We start from the raw sequence: 14,363 nt of genomic DNA, 5'->3' as shown, positions 1-14,363 counted from the left end.
AAGTGTTCATTACAGGAACCACTTTAACTGGACCATCAACAAAACCAGAAACTAATACATTAATAAAGAAAGGCTGTGCATGATTCTTAAAAATATAATCTGTTATATATAAATACAAATTGGTAAAAATATACTTTTTTTGACACACTTTTTTTTTTTTTTTTTTTTGCAACCAAAATTTTTTAAGTGCCATCTTTCCTCCAATGCTTGCTTTGGCTTCACAAAATGGGTTCATCCATGGTATGAATTCTTCCCTTTAGTCAAAAGAAGTTAAGACAGGTTAAGGCAATTCAAGAAGTCATCATTAAAGTTTCATAAGAAGGAGTCGTCAGAGGGTGGGGCATACGAAAAGCCCAGAAAGGCGTCGTCTGCCTCCATCACGCTGGCGTTGACTATGGAATGTTCTGGAGACCAGCACACAGAGTTGGGCACCATCTCATCTGTGAACTCAGGGTCGAAGTTTGAGATATCACAGGGGGAGCTCTGTGAAAACATAGAAGGAAAAAGTAATATTAACATGTAACATTGGGGAACTTTCAAAATAAATGTTAAATGAAGACCAACACAAGATTAAAAAGTGAGAATGAAAAATATTCAATAAAAATTAGTCTATCAAAATGCATTTGAAGAAATTATTTAACTGATGACACTGACTTAAGCATGGCTTTTCACAGCCCAAATGGTGAAAATTGCATTTCCCTTCAGGTTTGATTCGTTTAAATGGTCATATTGGCCTATGTGAGAATCTCAGTCTGAACTATGAAGAGATGTGTAATGTAACTAGGGGACAGTCCTGGCTGCACTTTAAAAATGATCATTCAAATCTTCAAATCTAATCCAAATGTGATAATCAGTGCAGTGATGCTCAAACTGTCTGTAAATGGTATTTTCATTTGCTGCCCATCATAGCAGTGGATGCTGTGTTCAGAAAAAATGAGACAGATGAAAGTGACTTTCGAAAATGAGACTGGAGACTGACCTTATCTAAATCTGTAGCAGACAAAGACCTGGTTTTGATGCCTTTTTTAAATGTAAGAAGCAGAACTGCACTGCCTGCCCTTCAAAAGTCATACCACGGACAAAAAAACAAACAAAAAAACAAACACTGTGCCTACAAGCAGACTACAGATATGAGATCTTTACCACATTGGGCGTGAATGGGGGAGGGATCTTCTTCTGTTCAAGATCATCCCAGTTGATGGAGGCAAAGAAGGCGTGTGCTTTGATCTCATTCTGGAAATTAAGGAAACAAATATCAAATTTACAGTAATCCCAACTGTGCTTTTTATAGAAAACATCTTCTGTAGATCATATTAAAAAAGTAGTGAGCTGATGTACAAGGATTGGCCACCAGAGGGAGCCAAAATCATGAAATTTTTCCTGTGTATCTCACTTCAGTGTTTCTTTTCTGAGCTGTTAGGAAAATCTATACTCATAATATATGTACACAATATAATCACAAAAGCTGTACAGCCGTGACAGAGGCAGTGAATATTCCCACTCACAAAGTCATCTCTGGAGCCCAGTCTGTGGGTGCCATCTTTCTCCAGGAGGGCCTGCAGAATAGACCAGGCTGCGCTGGACGCACCGGGACGCATCACCAGCGGCTTGTGAAGGATATTATCATACATTTCATGTGTGTCCCTGCTATAGAATGGAGGCTAGGATATGAAAAAGAAAGAAGAAATTGTATGTAACTGAGAGGGTGTTTTAACATTTAGTGCTTTAACACTATTTTTTTCCTTTTCAAATTCGCAACTGTTCAGCCATGCAGCTGGGACTAATAATCTTTCTGGGCGAAAAGTGAATTTATTTTGCAAGGCTGCAAGCCCCAAAACACTATTCATTTTAGTCAGGTTTATCAAATGGGGAAAAAATAAATACAGTGCAGAAAGGTGGTTCAGGAAGAGAGGGTCCAGAGCAATAACTCACCAGGCCAAAAAGCATTTCATACAGCACTGAGCCCAGGCACCACCAGTCAACCGTGTTATCATACGGCTGCTTTCTCAACACCTCTGGGGCCAGGTACTGGGAGTAAGAAGCAAAAAACATGAAAAGATACAACAGTCAATTCAGAACTTTGCTTCAGATTTAGAATTAAGAAAACAAGCATATTATCAACAACTAATTTCTGTTCTGAAAAGAAAATTTTCTGCCCTTGCAAGTGAGACTCATACCCTTTGCACATGGCCCCAAGAAGGAATATACACATACTTGCCAAATTATTAACCACATTTCCTTCCAAAAAGGTAGTTAATAATTCCACGTTTGACACTGAAGGTAACACTTGTTTGGGAAATACTAGCACAAAATTTGGCAGTCGGCATACATGTAAATATACTACAAAATGCCGTGATACCTCAGGTGTCCCGCAGAACGTGGAGGTGGTGTCAGTCAGGGATATGCCTTCCTTGCACAAACCAAAGTCCGTCAAAATGATATGGCCCTTTAAAGAGACGTGACAGATCAGGGACATTTTTAGACAGCGTGTGCCACACAAACAGCTCATTATCCCAGGGGACTGAGGAATCTATTGTTGTACAGGAATGTTGGCCGTAGTGTAGCTCTCTCTCTGTCCCATTCACCGTTTCCTCACTTTCTCAATAAGGCCAGGCAGGAAAATCATTGCTGAGACTTAATCCAATCACACGCATTCTGTTCAGGAGAAACTGGAAATGACACTCGTGTTCACTGTAGGTTCACGCTGCTGTTGGAAGAGAATTAAGCTTGTGCCATATATCCTCTGACCTTGTGCAGTAAATCTGCAGTAAATACTAGACTGACAAACACAAAACACAACATTATACCCTGCAGCATAATAAGAAACATGAGAAAATTAGCTTTTCACACATTCTGACATAGCTGCAGTGATTATTGTTGAAGTGATGTTGATTATACGGCACCTTTTAAAAGTAATAAAATAAAAAAAATACTCACTTCATGGTCAAGAAGGATATTTTCTGGCTTTAAGTCTCTGGGGGAAAAAAACAACTTTAATATGTTTCAACCCATAAACAAATTATCATTACTGAGGCCAACAATCTTCAGTCACAAGGGTATCACTTAATGTATTGTAGGGACACAAAACCACGACTGTGCTAGCGTCTAGTGACTTAATAATAATGTTCAGGCTGGGAAGTGGTGTCTTGTTAAAATTTTCTCAAACTTTCTAGACTTGAGCAGCTGTTTGGACTTCCTAGTTAACTGAGAGCTTTTCATTTGCTCATCCAGAGCACTTAATAAAAAGAACACTAAGCGCGTATAAGTTTAACTCAACCCGTGACTTACCTGTAAACAATGTTGAGAGAATGGAGATACCCCAGCGCACTGGCCATTTCTGCAATGTAGAATTTTGCTCTGGGCTCTGGAAACGTCCGCTCTTTTTGAAGATGGAAGAACAGCTGAAAGAAATGAAAGTGTTTGGGTGAATTATTTCACATAATAGCATCCATACTGTATCAGTACACCAGCAAGAAAAATAGAACATGACTAGGCACAAAATGGATAAGTGGGTCACATTTTCACTTCTGCTTTGTTCTACTTTTTAATACAGTGTGCCCCAGATTGAGAGCTTTTCCAAAGTTACTAAAATAGGATGGTTTCACTTGTTTGCTTTAAAATGACGAAGGAAACACAGACCTACTTATTAACAAATGTTTTATAGTTGTAATTAACTGTAATACAAAGGCTGGAAAATGCTGTAGTGCACAAATGCTGCACTTGTGCTGGTGCCTCAATGGTATGTATATAAAAATGTTTATATTTTTTCATAAATAAACATAAATTAATTAAGAATTGAGTCTAATCTGGGAAGCTTTGGCTATGATATACCCTTCTTCATGTAAAAACAACAAAAAACAACAGTGAGAGAAGGTAGTTCATGTATAGCAAACAGAACTGCCAGTTTGCAGCATTCATTTCTATTATGCAAGTGTTTTGCAATAATGTAGTCAACTTTTTTGATAGCGTGACAGATGTAATGTTGTGGCACCTCAAAGACGTTGACACATGGAAGTGTGTTAACTAGCCGCTGTATGGCTCTCTGTGGGCCTCTGGCCAGCACCGAGCAATACTATCAACACGGTTTACAATGCACTGTATATCCTGTGTTATTGCTATTCTCAGCTCCCCTTGGCCCGTGACTCAGTGCTGTGTGAGTGCATTATTCATAATAGTGAAACTACTCACTTCTCCTCCATTGATGAAATCCAAGACAAAGTACAACTTGTCTGTGGTCTGAAAGGAATAATGAAGCCCAACTAGGAAAGGGTGCTTCACATTCTTCAGTAGCACGTTGCGCTCTGCCATGATGTGTTTTTGCTGAATGGGGTATAAAAAATGAGAAAAAAAGGGAATAATTTAATAGATCTCGACACACCTGTCTGGCTATGGTTAAGGTGATGTTTTATGCTAAAATTACCTCTCTCCTGTTGAGAATTACCCTTTTCTGTAAGATCTTGATTGCATAATACTTTCCATCGTGTTTCCGTTTTGCAAGGAGAACCTAAATCACATGGGAGAGAAAGAGCGTCAGACACGGTATCAACACCAAGGACAACAAAAGCCCACAAACCATGAACCACTGTCATTCCAGAAGTGTGAAACTCTCACTTCCAACACGAAAAAGGCTGCTGCAGAAGTAAAACTGTTGTTGAAATCCCATCAGAACAACAACGCAACAAAAAGTTGTTTAAAAAGTAGCTGCAATCATTAAAGACTCATGTGTGACTGAAATACACTGCATCTGTTTTAATAATCCTACAAAACTGACTTTTTTTGTTTCCTGTGTGACGAAACTGTGAGTAACATTTAAACAATATAATATCTAAACATATAAACATTTTTCTGCTAATATTACTGTAATGAGACTGCCCTCAACAATTCTGAATTATTCACATACCTTTCCAAAACTCCCCTTTCCTATGACTTTTAAAAAGTCAAAGTCTGTGGGCTTGGCACTGAAATATAATAAAAACATTTTATGAAAAAAATGTACTGATTAAACTCATGAAAAGCTACTGAAAACAACAGTATATATGCTGTTCAGTTTGTAAACACTACATTTGTAGGCATTGATTTTTTTAAAGTCCATTTGAAAAGGAACATACTGTGGATTTCCAGACGGTCCCAGGTTAATGTTTCTGGAGGTAGAGTTGTTCTGTTAAATATGAGAGAAAAGATTATCTAGATTAGCTGCCAAGTTGTGACTGGAGGTTAAGATTGTGGAGCAGTGAACATTTATTCCCTGTCAACAAAACAACAAAAGATATATTTTGTCATTTGGCAACAAAGACAGACCATTACTACTGCATAGATTGATTTTAAGTGCGAAACTACCAGTGGTAACCAATTTCTGCAACAAAGGAGAATGGGCAATCCAATCAGTTTTTGGTCTTTTTATTTTATTTTATTTTATTTTAACAGGGACAACAGGAAGATAGCGAGGAGGACACAGAAAGTGCTGTGATGATTTGATCATATTAGATCAGTGTATTTACTTTAGATATATTTTAGAAAGTGAGGACTTCACCATTCAAGTATATCTGGGATCAGAATATATATCTGCACCCTTAATCTTAGGAAATGAGGGAATAGATAGATAAAAAGAAATCTTGTCACTTTGGTTTATTTTCTGTTTGACATGGCACTTCTGGGAGGGATAATTCACTGATACTGATTATTATAGCCCATTATCTGATATAGGTAACCAATACAGTGCATTCATCAAGGTGACATGCAAACAGGCAAATAAATAATTGGTAAATGAGCCCCCATACTTTGTCATCCTCATCCTCTGAGGCATCTGAAAAGTTCTGCATTTTGTCCATTTGCAGGAAGGTTCGCACATCTGGGCTGTGAAGTTACAGGAGGACAGATATAATGAGAATGGAATTAGTAAGTACAATACCACAAAGCAATAGTACTTAATCCTATTAATTTCGAGTATTAGCATGACTATAAAATTTCATCTTATTTGATTCATTAATTCAGATCTTTTAGGCCCTTCATCTTACTGAGTTCACTGGTACATATACTTACTGGTTGCAAAGCTGAGGATGTGAGACAATTCGCTGGATGAACTCATGTAACCCTGTTCTTCTTTGCTTGATGAACTCTACAGGATGGATACAAGAGAAGTTATGTTGACATAGTGAGTGTTACTGAGTTTGACAGTTCTGTAAATGTAAAACGGTGTAGAATGATGCTGTGCTTTTAACATCTGAATTAGACCTCCTGTGTGTGTGCTTTTGTTGGGTTATGGTACAAGGAATTTTCACATTGAATCTTGAGTATTTGTAAATGTAAAACTGGGAGCACTAACATATGAGTATTAAGTCTGCAGTATGACGTACTATAAAACATTCATTCACAACCACAAGAATAAAACCACAAAGCATTTTAGTTGTGGGTTGTTCTAGCTGCAATTGTAGTTGTGGACTCAAATCATTTGTATTTCTATTCTGGGACATTACAGTGGTCTAAGAAGTTTGACTGAAACTTATTAGTGTACTAATGACGTGGTGAATAGGAAAAACAACAACATGACAACAATATAGTATGAAGATTTACCTGGGTCAAAATTATCCCCGAATATCCTTTTGGCTGGAATTTTCAAGTTCATAGAGGGAAACTGTTTCCTTAACTGCATTAAAAGAGAAAATAGTAACAAAGCAGAGGATGTAAGGATGTAGGAAACAGCTGTAATCACAAGAATTTAATTAACTGCTTCTTTAAATGTCAATGTCAACGGCACGAAACAAAAGCCAGAGAACACAAGACTCATTAAAAGAAAAATGTGGCTGTAATAGAACACATACTGGAATTCATTGTCATAATTTAACAACTTCTACTCAACTCCCAAAGACATTGTGGTCATATGTTGCTTATCTCACACCCTGAGAGATCAATCTTGTTATAAACGAGGATGTTCCACCACTCACAATGTTGTAGAGTTTATCAAACTCTGCATATCGCCTGAAGACAAACCACTCATGTCTTCCGACACTGACCATCACTTTGTAAACCTGGACAAAAGGAACACAGGAGAGCTTATGAAAACCCAAAGTTGTCACAGTACTATCAAAGTTAAGATGCTAGTTTGATTCTATACCATCAGCAGTCATAGACACTTAGTGTCCGACTAACAAAGATTTAAATGATCATTAGTGCAATTCAGTTTATTCAAGCAATTTTTGGACGTACGGTGTAGCGCTTCTTCTTGTCCCTCTGCTCATTGTAGCAGGGGATGCTGACGTTGGGGCAGCTGGATTGCACCTCCATCCTGGGGGCTGTCGGCATTCACAGGCGAAAGATTGTAGAGTAATGGTCAGAGGTCCAGTTGTTTAGTGGCCCTCCGAAATAAAAATTCATCCGTAGAACTGACCCATCCCCATCCTGGGTCACTGAGGCAGAGAAGAAATGTGCAAAATTAGGATTCCCACAGAAAACTGCTGTGCATCTACTCACCACCAGATATTTCAATCTGCAACACTGAGACCATAAGTAAACATCAGCACATATGTATGCACTAAGCCTGTCACGATAATCATATTACCAACTTATAATACAATACAGCTAATGTTGTATGACATTTATGTAACATTGACTTATCATACTTACAGCTAATATGTTGTTACTTTGCACTTTTTGTTAACAAAGGGTGTAACAATTGAGAAACTGGATTGGCAGTATATTGCCTTTAATGGGTGAATGACTCTCTATAGCCCTGTGCAAAATGTTTAATAATGTGTTAAAGTGCGATTTGTGTTAGCAAAGCCCAAAGGTCTATTTTTTTTTTTAATTGAATTGAATGTATTATTATGTTATTATGTTATCATGTTACCATTATATAATACATAGAATGGTCTTAAAATGACTAGCATTTATCGCAATTATTTTTGGAACAATATATCATCCAACAAAAGCAGCGACAGGCCTAGCATGCAAATACAATGATACTGTAGTCGCGGAAAGTTCATTTTCATATACGATGATAGAGAGAATGGAAAACAATGGATGCATAAAAGGTAGGAAAAATTATATTGGAGTACTTAAATATGACTGCTTGTTTTGGGAAAAGTTTGGAAGAATCATGCAGAATCACTGGTATGGTCCTTTAATGGCCATCAATGAACTTAGTAAATCATCAATCTAATTGACTCTCTGTTTAGCTGACTTGATAGAGATTCCTTCCTAACCACAGCTACCTAAAATCAGTTGATAAAACATGCAATAAAACATTTTTCAAATGAATTCTTTGCCTGAATTCATTTGACTGTTTTGCAATACTTTAAATAGTTACATACTCCTGAGTTTTGTCAACACTGATTGAGCACTGTCCCCAGCCTTAGCCCTGGTATCCCTAGAGGTTCTCGCAGAACTTACTGAACCACTTCTATGGATCTTATTGTGTCGCTATTTCTCTGGGCCCCTACCTGAGACCAGATTGCCCTGGGTGTCCATATCAAGAGCACATCTGAATATGTCAGTATTGGAATAGGATATATAGGAAATGTATAGGATGTATAGGAATTTCATTACTATGGGTTTCAGTGAGTTTTGTTATCACATGATGGTCCAGTGGTCTTTTTCATCCTGCCAAGAATCAAACACTAAAATCTTTGTGATTTTTTTGGCATGCGAACGGTCAAATTTAAATACACTGGCACAAAATCACAGCTACTGGCAACTCCAGTCCAAAAATATAGCATTCAAAAGCAATACAGGCCAAAGTTGAAACCCCCATGTTGATGTCTTTGTGCGTTCTTAAGACGTGAACAATGTAGAATGACTGCACAGGCGGCCACAGTGAGCTGCAACATCAACACCAACACAGCAGGCAGGCTCCCTCCCTGTTAGCACTGGGCTAATTAACTCACTCCTGCTTCCTCTGTCCTGAAATACCATCCAGACTTTCACCTGATTATTCACCAGCCTCTATATTTATACTCTCTTCCATGCACTGATTTCCAGGGAAGCCTCTTCCATTGTTACTGCAAAATATACCGTAACATGAAAATATCACCAAAACACACAGAAATTCAGTTCTCCTGAACCTTATCTCTTCTTTTTCCTGTTGATGGTGACTTGTCTCTCTGCTCCCATGCGGAGTGAAGATATGTGCAGCCTCCTCCATGAGTAGTCATCACACACTCTGTGTAGTGTGACCACATGCAAGCACACACACAAACACACATGCTGGGTCTGTGACATTCTCCCTTGTTCCTGTCAGTTGAAAGGTATTTTTAGATAACCTTCTGGGGGTCTTTGAAGCCCGTGTTTCACAATATATGTAAGGAAGACCCCATGAAGTTGTTCTTCCCTAACAACAAGAGGAGAGCTCATCACTGGTGTAATACACTCGTTCCGTGACAACTTCAGTAATAACTGGTTATAATCTCACTTCCCTCCTAGAAACGGAAGGGGGCACAGCTCTTTAGTGTTGTAAATAGTCTAAACGGTGCATCATAACCAACAATAACAAACTGTGACCACTCAGCTGAAGATGCTGTAAACCCATGCCGTGTAGATTAAATTGTAATAAAAACTATGATCTGGCCTGAATAACACAGAGGCATTTTTTTCCTCCACATCAATCCATGAGTTATGTCACGTCTTGTGTTCCTTGTACAACAAAGCTCTTTGTCTGCTGCTCTGACTTTGTCCATTGTTTGATGGCAGTGAGGTCAGCTCGGTTTGTTCAGTATTCTTTTCCCTAAGACCACAACCCTTTTACACTCAGTCCCGCCATCTCACAACATTCGGCAACTCTCCTTGCTTGAGTATCGATCTTGAATGCATCCTGACAGGGGGAGACATCTCATTCTGCTCACGTTGGGGCAAGGAAACAGCAAGAGAGTCACCCTCTTTAAAATGCAAGTGTGCAATCAGAAGGACCTTCAATGTCCTCTTCTTCACTAGCCTCCCTTTCTCTTTCTCTCGTCTCTTTCAAACTTTCTCTTTCATTTTCCCTGCTATTATAACAAGCCACATTCAAACAGACCAATATTATGCAACTTGCTTGCTTTATCACTGGCATGCAGACACACACACACACACACACACAAACACTGTTGGACTTCAGCTAAAATTGGAACTTATAAAAACCATTACGGTGGCTAGTAGATTTGCCTCCTCTACCAAAAGTAAACATCAGTTCCTGTGTGTTCTGAAAGCTTGGCTGTGAAAACAGTGAAAGTAGCTGGGGGATTTTGACATTTACCACTCAATGTGGTCAGTGCAGACAGAAGGGGTACTTCCTTGAGCTGCCTAACAGCCTGTTTCTCATGGTTAAATGACTCTGGAAGTCACAGGGTAGGACCTGCTTTTTAACATTCCAGAAATACTTTTGTTCAAAGGGGAAATAAACTAAAACCATCGAGTACAACCTACGTTTTCGGCTGACGCTGCTACTCCTTCATTTGGAATGCTGTAGCTCACCACACCCACTAACAGTCATTGTTAAGTTTAGCGTCAGGATATGGATAATTCAAATCACAGGTTTGGAGAGGCATAATGAGGGTGAAAAGCACAAGATTAATGTTAAACGTGTCTCCAAGCCACAGTTTAAGCCCGGCTTGCACTCACACTACAAAATGAATTAACTTGTGCTGACAGGCACAAATATGCCAGCCCACTACACGGGATCAAAAATAGTATTGTTCCTGCTTAGTTCAAACACACATCCTTTCCTGTGGACATCCTATGAGGATGTCGAACGTCATTTTTTCTGTGAGTGTGAGTGTGTGTGTTTGTGAGAGCCTAGTATGACAAGTGATATGAGCGAGAAAAGAAAAAGTCATGCCTGAATGATAAACTAGATGTGAATACTCATCCAGGCATGTGTCCACTGACAAACACAAAGGCACACACACAAGAAGGAAAGCCAAAATGATTAGAGGATTTAACCAAAACACAAGCCTATTCTGAACTCACTGAGTGCATTAAGGGGGAGATTACTCACTTCAGAGAATTACAATATCAACAGTAACATCTTTTTATAACCATTTATTATACTTAACATTACATTTACCATAAATACAATTACACTGATTAAACAAAGGTTGTGTAAAAAAAAAAAGTGTCAACATTTTAGAAAATGCCTGAACTGTTTACCCACAGCCGAACACTATCTTTTAGGAAGACAGGTCAGTGTAAATATTAGCCGACATTCCGATTGTTTTCTTGAGACACAACTGAGTTAGCTTTCCTTCTGATAAAAGGAAGTGAAACTGGAGAAGTGTGCAAGGCAAAACTCAGTCACCCGTCGTGCGTGTGACCTGAGCATCTGGACAAACGCCTAATCAAACTGACCAGACAACTTGCAGACATTCACAGACTGCAAACTATGGCTCCGTCTGCCTTTCAGATACAGACCTAGACCAACTTGTCGTGTGAGCACACACTACAGCAAGCAGAAAATGAGGTCATAATTGTAGACAGTGAAGTACACAAACTTGCCAACACATTTGGCCTTTGTGTATCATTTGGATACATGCTGGTGGGTGTACTTCATAAAACATACAGGAAATATCAACATTTTATGCAAATTTGCTTTCATTGTTTGCGATGACACTGAAGAAACTTTAACATGCCATTTATAATTGTCAACAAACTTCCCTCTGCTTTAGGGCCCTAACCAAATAAAACCATAGCCTACCTGTAGTAGTGAGAGAACCAGTGATAGTTTATATGACATTTGGGAGGGGAAAACATGATTCCCACAAGAACTCTGATGCAAAAGAGGAAGGTTATATTTTATTTAAAAGGCTATTTTGGTAATCAACAAGACACGTTAAGAACCTTGCACATAAACACATAACCACCTTTATTACAAGCATTTTCTGGAGGTTTAAATTACTGGGATCAAACTGATCCCAATTGATAAAAAATGTTAGTAAATTGGAAGGAAATAGGGAGGTTAAATTAACAAGGTCTTCCCAGTCACATGTTACATAAAAGATCAAGCTGTGAGCCTCCTTTAATCACAACAAAAGGAAAAGAAATCAAACTTCCAGGTGGGCGAATCTGAGGGAAGATGATGATGATGATGATGATGGAGAACAGCATCCCTCTTTTCACCACAAATTATGATGAATTCAACTTGTTGTTAGCTAGGCTTTCTGTAATGGTATTAGATGGGAAAACAAATATTTATCTACAAGTCAGCCAACAGAGCAATGCTTGTTGAATTTAAACCTATCACCCACTGGCTCTGGGACACAGCTGGATCAACACAGGCTTCATGACGGGGATTCATTTTGACAGCTTCTGAGGCCTGACACATCACAGCACAATTATTTCGAGGTGGGTGTCATTTCCCAAGAAAACAAGGACTGCGAAAGCCGAAAAGTTTCCTACCTACTTCTGTTTCTCTTCTGGAGATCCATTTTGGGAAGCTAAGCTCGCGTCTATGTCGTGTACTTCTAAGTTACCTAACTTTACGTTACATCGCCACAATTGTGAAATTTCACACGTATTAAAGGAAAAGGAAGAGGAGGGTATCATTTTAAACCATAAAACAAAAAGCTGCAAATGCACATATGGTCTCGGTTTTTGTAAAACAATGTTAATGTTATTTGCACTGCTCCAAATTAACTTAAAGCGTCTTAGCCGTAAAACCTACAGTTGAAAGTTATGTAATGTCGCCGTTACACATCGCTCTTCAATTACCTGCCTCTAATGTTATATTATGTTAATTAAAGTGCCTGGTAGGTAATGTTTTTATATCCGTTAATACCCAACAGCTAGCTACGTTAGCAACAGAGGACGACATAAGATGGACTGGTCGTACCTTACAGTATCCTGATGCGGTTTCCATCTGTTTTCTCAGCTCCAGTCAGCAGGAATGTCGGTGTAAGGCGGCGGAGCTGACAACAAACACAACAAAATGCCGGTGTAGTTGGGACAAAAGCCTCCTCACCTCCTCCACTGAGCACAGAGTGTACTTTCTTTCTAACCTATACGCTTGTGTTAACGCCGAAAAGCAGGAAGCATTCAACTGTCCTGCCTCGGCTGCAAAAAAAAAAAGTTCCTATGAATTTTGTCAGTTTGTCACGGGATAAATCCAAATGAGGTCTAGACTACTAAACAATACAACTTCCGGTGTCTAGTTTCAAAATGAAACCCAATTTAACAACAACGACAAGCACAAATGTAAAAAAGTGATTGTTTTTAATTTAAGCAAGCTGATATTTTCATAACATAAAACCATTTTTGTTCTTTTTTTTCGCACGATGTAGCCTAAATTGTCTTTTTATCCACTGACTAATTTCACGCTTTAATTTTGAAAGATAAAACTGTCTACTTCCGATCTTGCTCTTGTGCTATATGGCGAGCTTTACACAACTGAGAAAACTTTGAGAAGCAAGAACTGATCAAATAGCGCCATCTACAGGTAGAAAGGTAGTATACAAGAATTAACCACATTTGGTTAACCCGATAGATGTGTTTACAACAGAATTTTACCCATGGAGAGAATAAACTGTGAAAAGATCAACCATTCTGGTGCCATTTATTCTTACGACATTTGGATGTTTATTTGCTGTGAAAGGTTTCACATCACAAAAAGCTACACTGTATGCTGCACATACAGTTTGTAATTCTTAAGTGTTTTCTCCGATGTCATGAATCATCCAAACCAAATGTATAGGGTATATAAATAATTTACAATGATATGGTGATAAATAAAGCATGCTGTAACCCATAGATTTGGGTGGGAGAGACAATGTAAACAAAATCAATAGGTTATATTCTCAAATAATCTTAAATAATGTTTTTGCCTTGTTTGCATGAAACATGTACACTTAAATTATTTATTTGAATGTAGGCCTATGGGACTTAAAATTGTAGGTAAAGTGGGACTTTATCCTGTGCTGCATTTTCAGTTTTCAACTCGCTCATTAGAGGGTCAAAGTCATGAATGAGACCAAAACGTCCACACGGTGTCAGCGGAGCACAAAGTAAAGCATCTCCGCAAAATGGAGAGGTGACAGTACTGCTTGTCAGAAATATCCCGGTTCCTGTGAATATATATAATGTATGCAAGCATACATAACACTGATGCCTGCGTACTTACAAGATTGCACAGTGCCACTTGAAAGAGCAATTACCATCAGATGAAGCAGCATCAGGTGCCTTTTACAATTTTTTAAGGCTTATAATGTCAAGTAGGACTCCTATACAGAGGCACACCTCACTAATTACCTGTATCTTGAAAAGACTAAGTTGCATCCGAGCCCCGCTTCTGGAGACATGTTGTATGTGAACTGGCAAAAATGTGTATTTCTCAGTAAAAGAAGTGAAGAGACAGCGGGCAGAGCAAAACATGTGATCCTATAGGCTACACTGTCTTACTTCTAACT

General features: G+C 38.6%; 1 protein-coding gene across 1 annotated transcript; it reads right to left on the bottom strand.

Moving 5' to 3' along the window:
- Positions 1 to 178: 178 nt before the first annotated feature.
- sgk3 (serum/glucocorticoid regulated kinase family member 3) lies at positions 179 to 13,026 on the bottom strand. The gene is made up of 17 exons (XM_030079318.1): positions 12,794 to 13,026; positions 7,204 to 7,403; positions 6,942 to 7,025; positions 6,571 to 6,643; positions 6,040 to 6,115; positions 5,778 to 5,853; positions 5,109 to 5,158; positions 4,901 to 4,958; positions 4,421 to 4,504; positions 4,189 to 4,320; positions 3,289 to 3,401; positions 2,938 to 2,974; positions 2,360 to 2,446; positions 1,933 to 2,028; positions 1,506 to 1,661; positions 1,144 to 1,233; positions 179 to 483 (listed from the first exon to the last, which is right to left on the bottom strand). Exons 2-17 carry the CDS (start codon positions 7,297 to 7,299, stop codon positions 313 to 315), a joined length of 1,479 nt encoding a protein of 492 aa, XP_029935178.1. The 5' UTR covers positions 7,300 to 7,403; positions 12,794 to 13,026; the 3' UTR covers positions 179 to 312.
- Positions 13,027 to 14,363: the final 1,337 nt, after the last annotated feature.

This window comes from Myripristis murdjan, chromosome 20 (assembly GCF_902150065.1).
Source record: "Myripristis murdjan chromosome 20, fMyrMur1.1, whole genome shotgun sequence".
Taxonomy (NCBI): domain Eukaryota; kingdom Metazoa; phylum Chordata; class Actinopteri; order Holocentriformes; family Holocentridae; genus Myripristis; species Myripristis murdjan.
The sequence above is the reverse complement of the archived record's forward strand: the minus strand, read 5'-3'. Positions and strand labels throughout refer to the sequence as shown.

Excerpts from the sequence above, each read along its gene's own strand:
- sgk3 (XM_030079318.1), bottom strand. The coding sequence starts at position 7,299 with ATGCCGACAGCCCCCAGGATGGAGGTGCAATCCAGCTGCCCCAACGTC. Across the intron at positions 6,116-6,570 it reads CGGGGATAATTTTGACCCAG|AGTTCATCAAGCAAAGAAGA; the intron begins GTAAATCTTCAT and ends TCCATCCTGTAG. Across the intron at positions 2,029-2,359 it reads CGTTCTGCGGGACACCTGAG|TACCTGGCCCCAGAGGTGTT; the intron begins GTATCACGGCAT and ends TCTTACTCCCAG.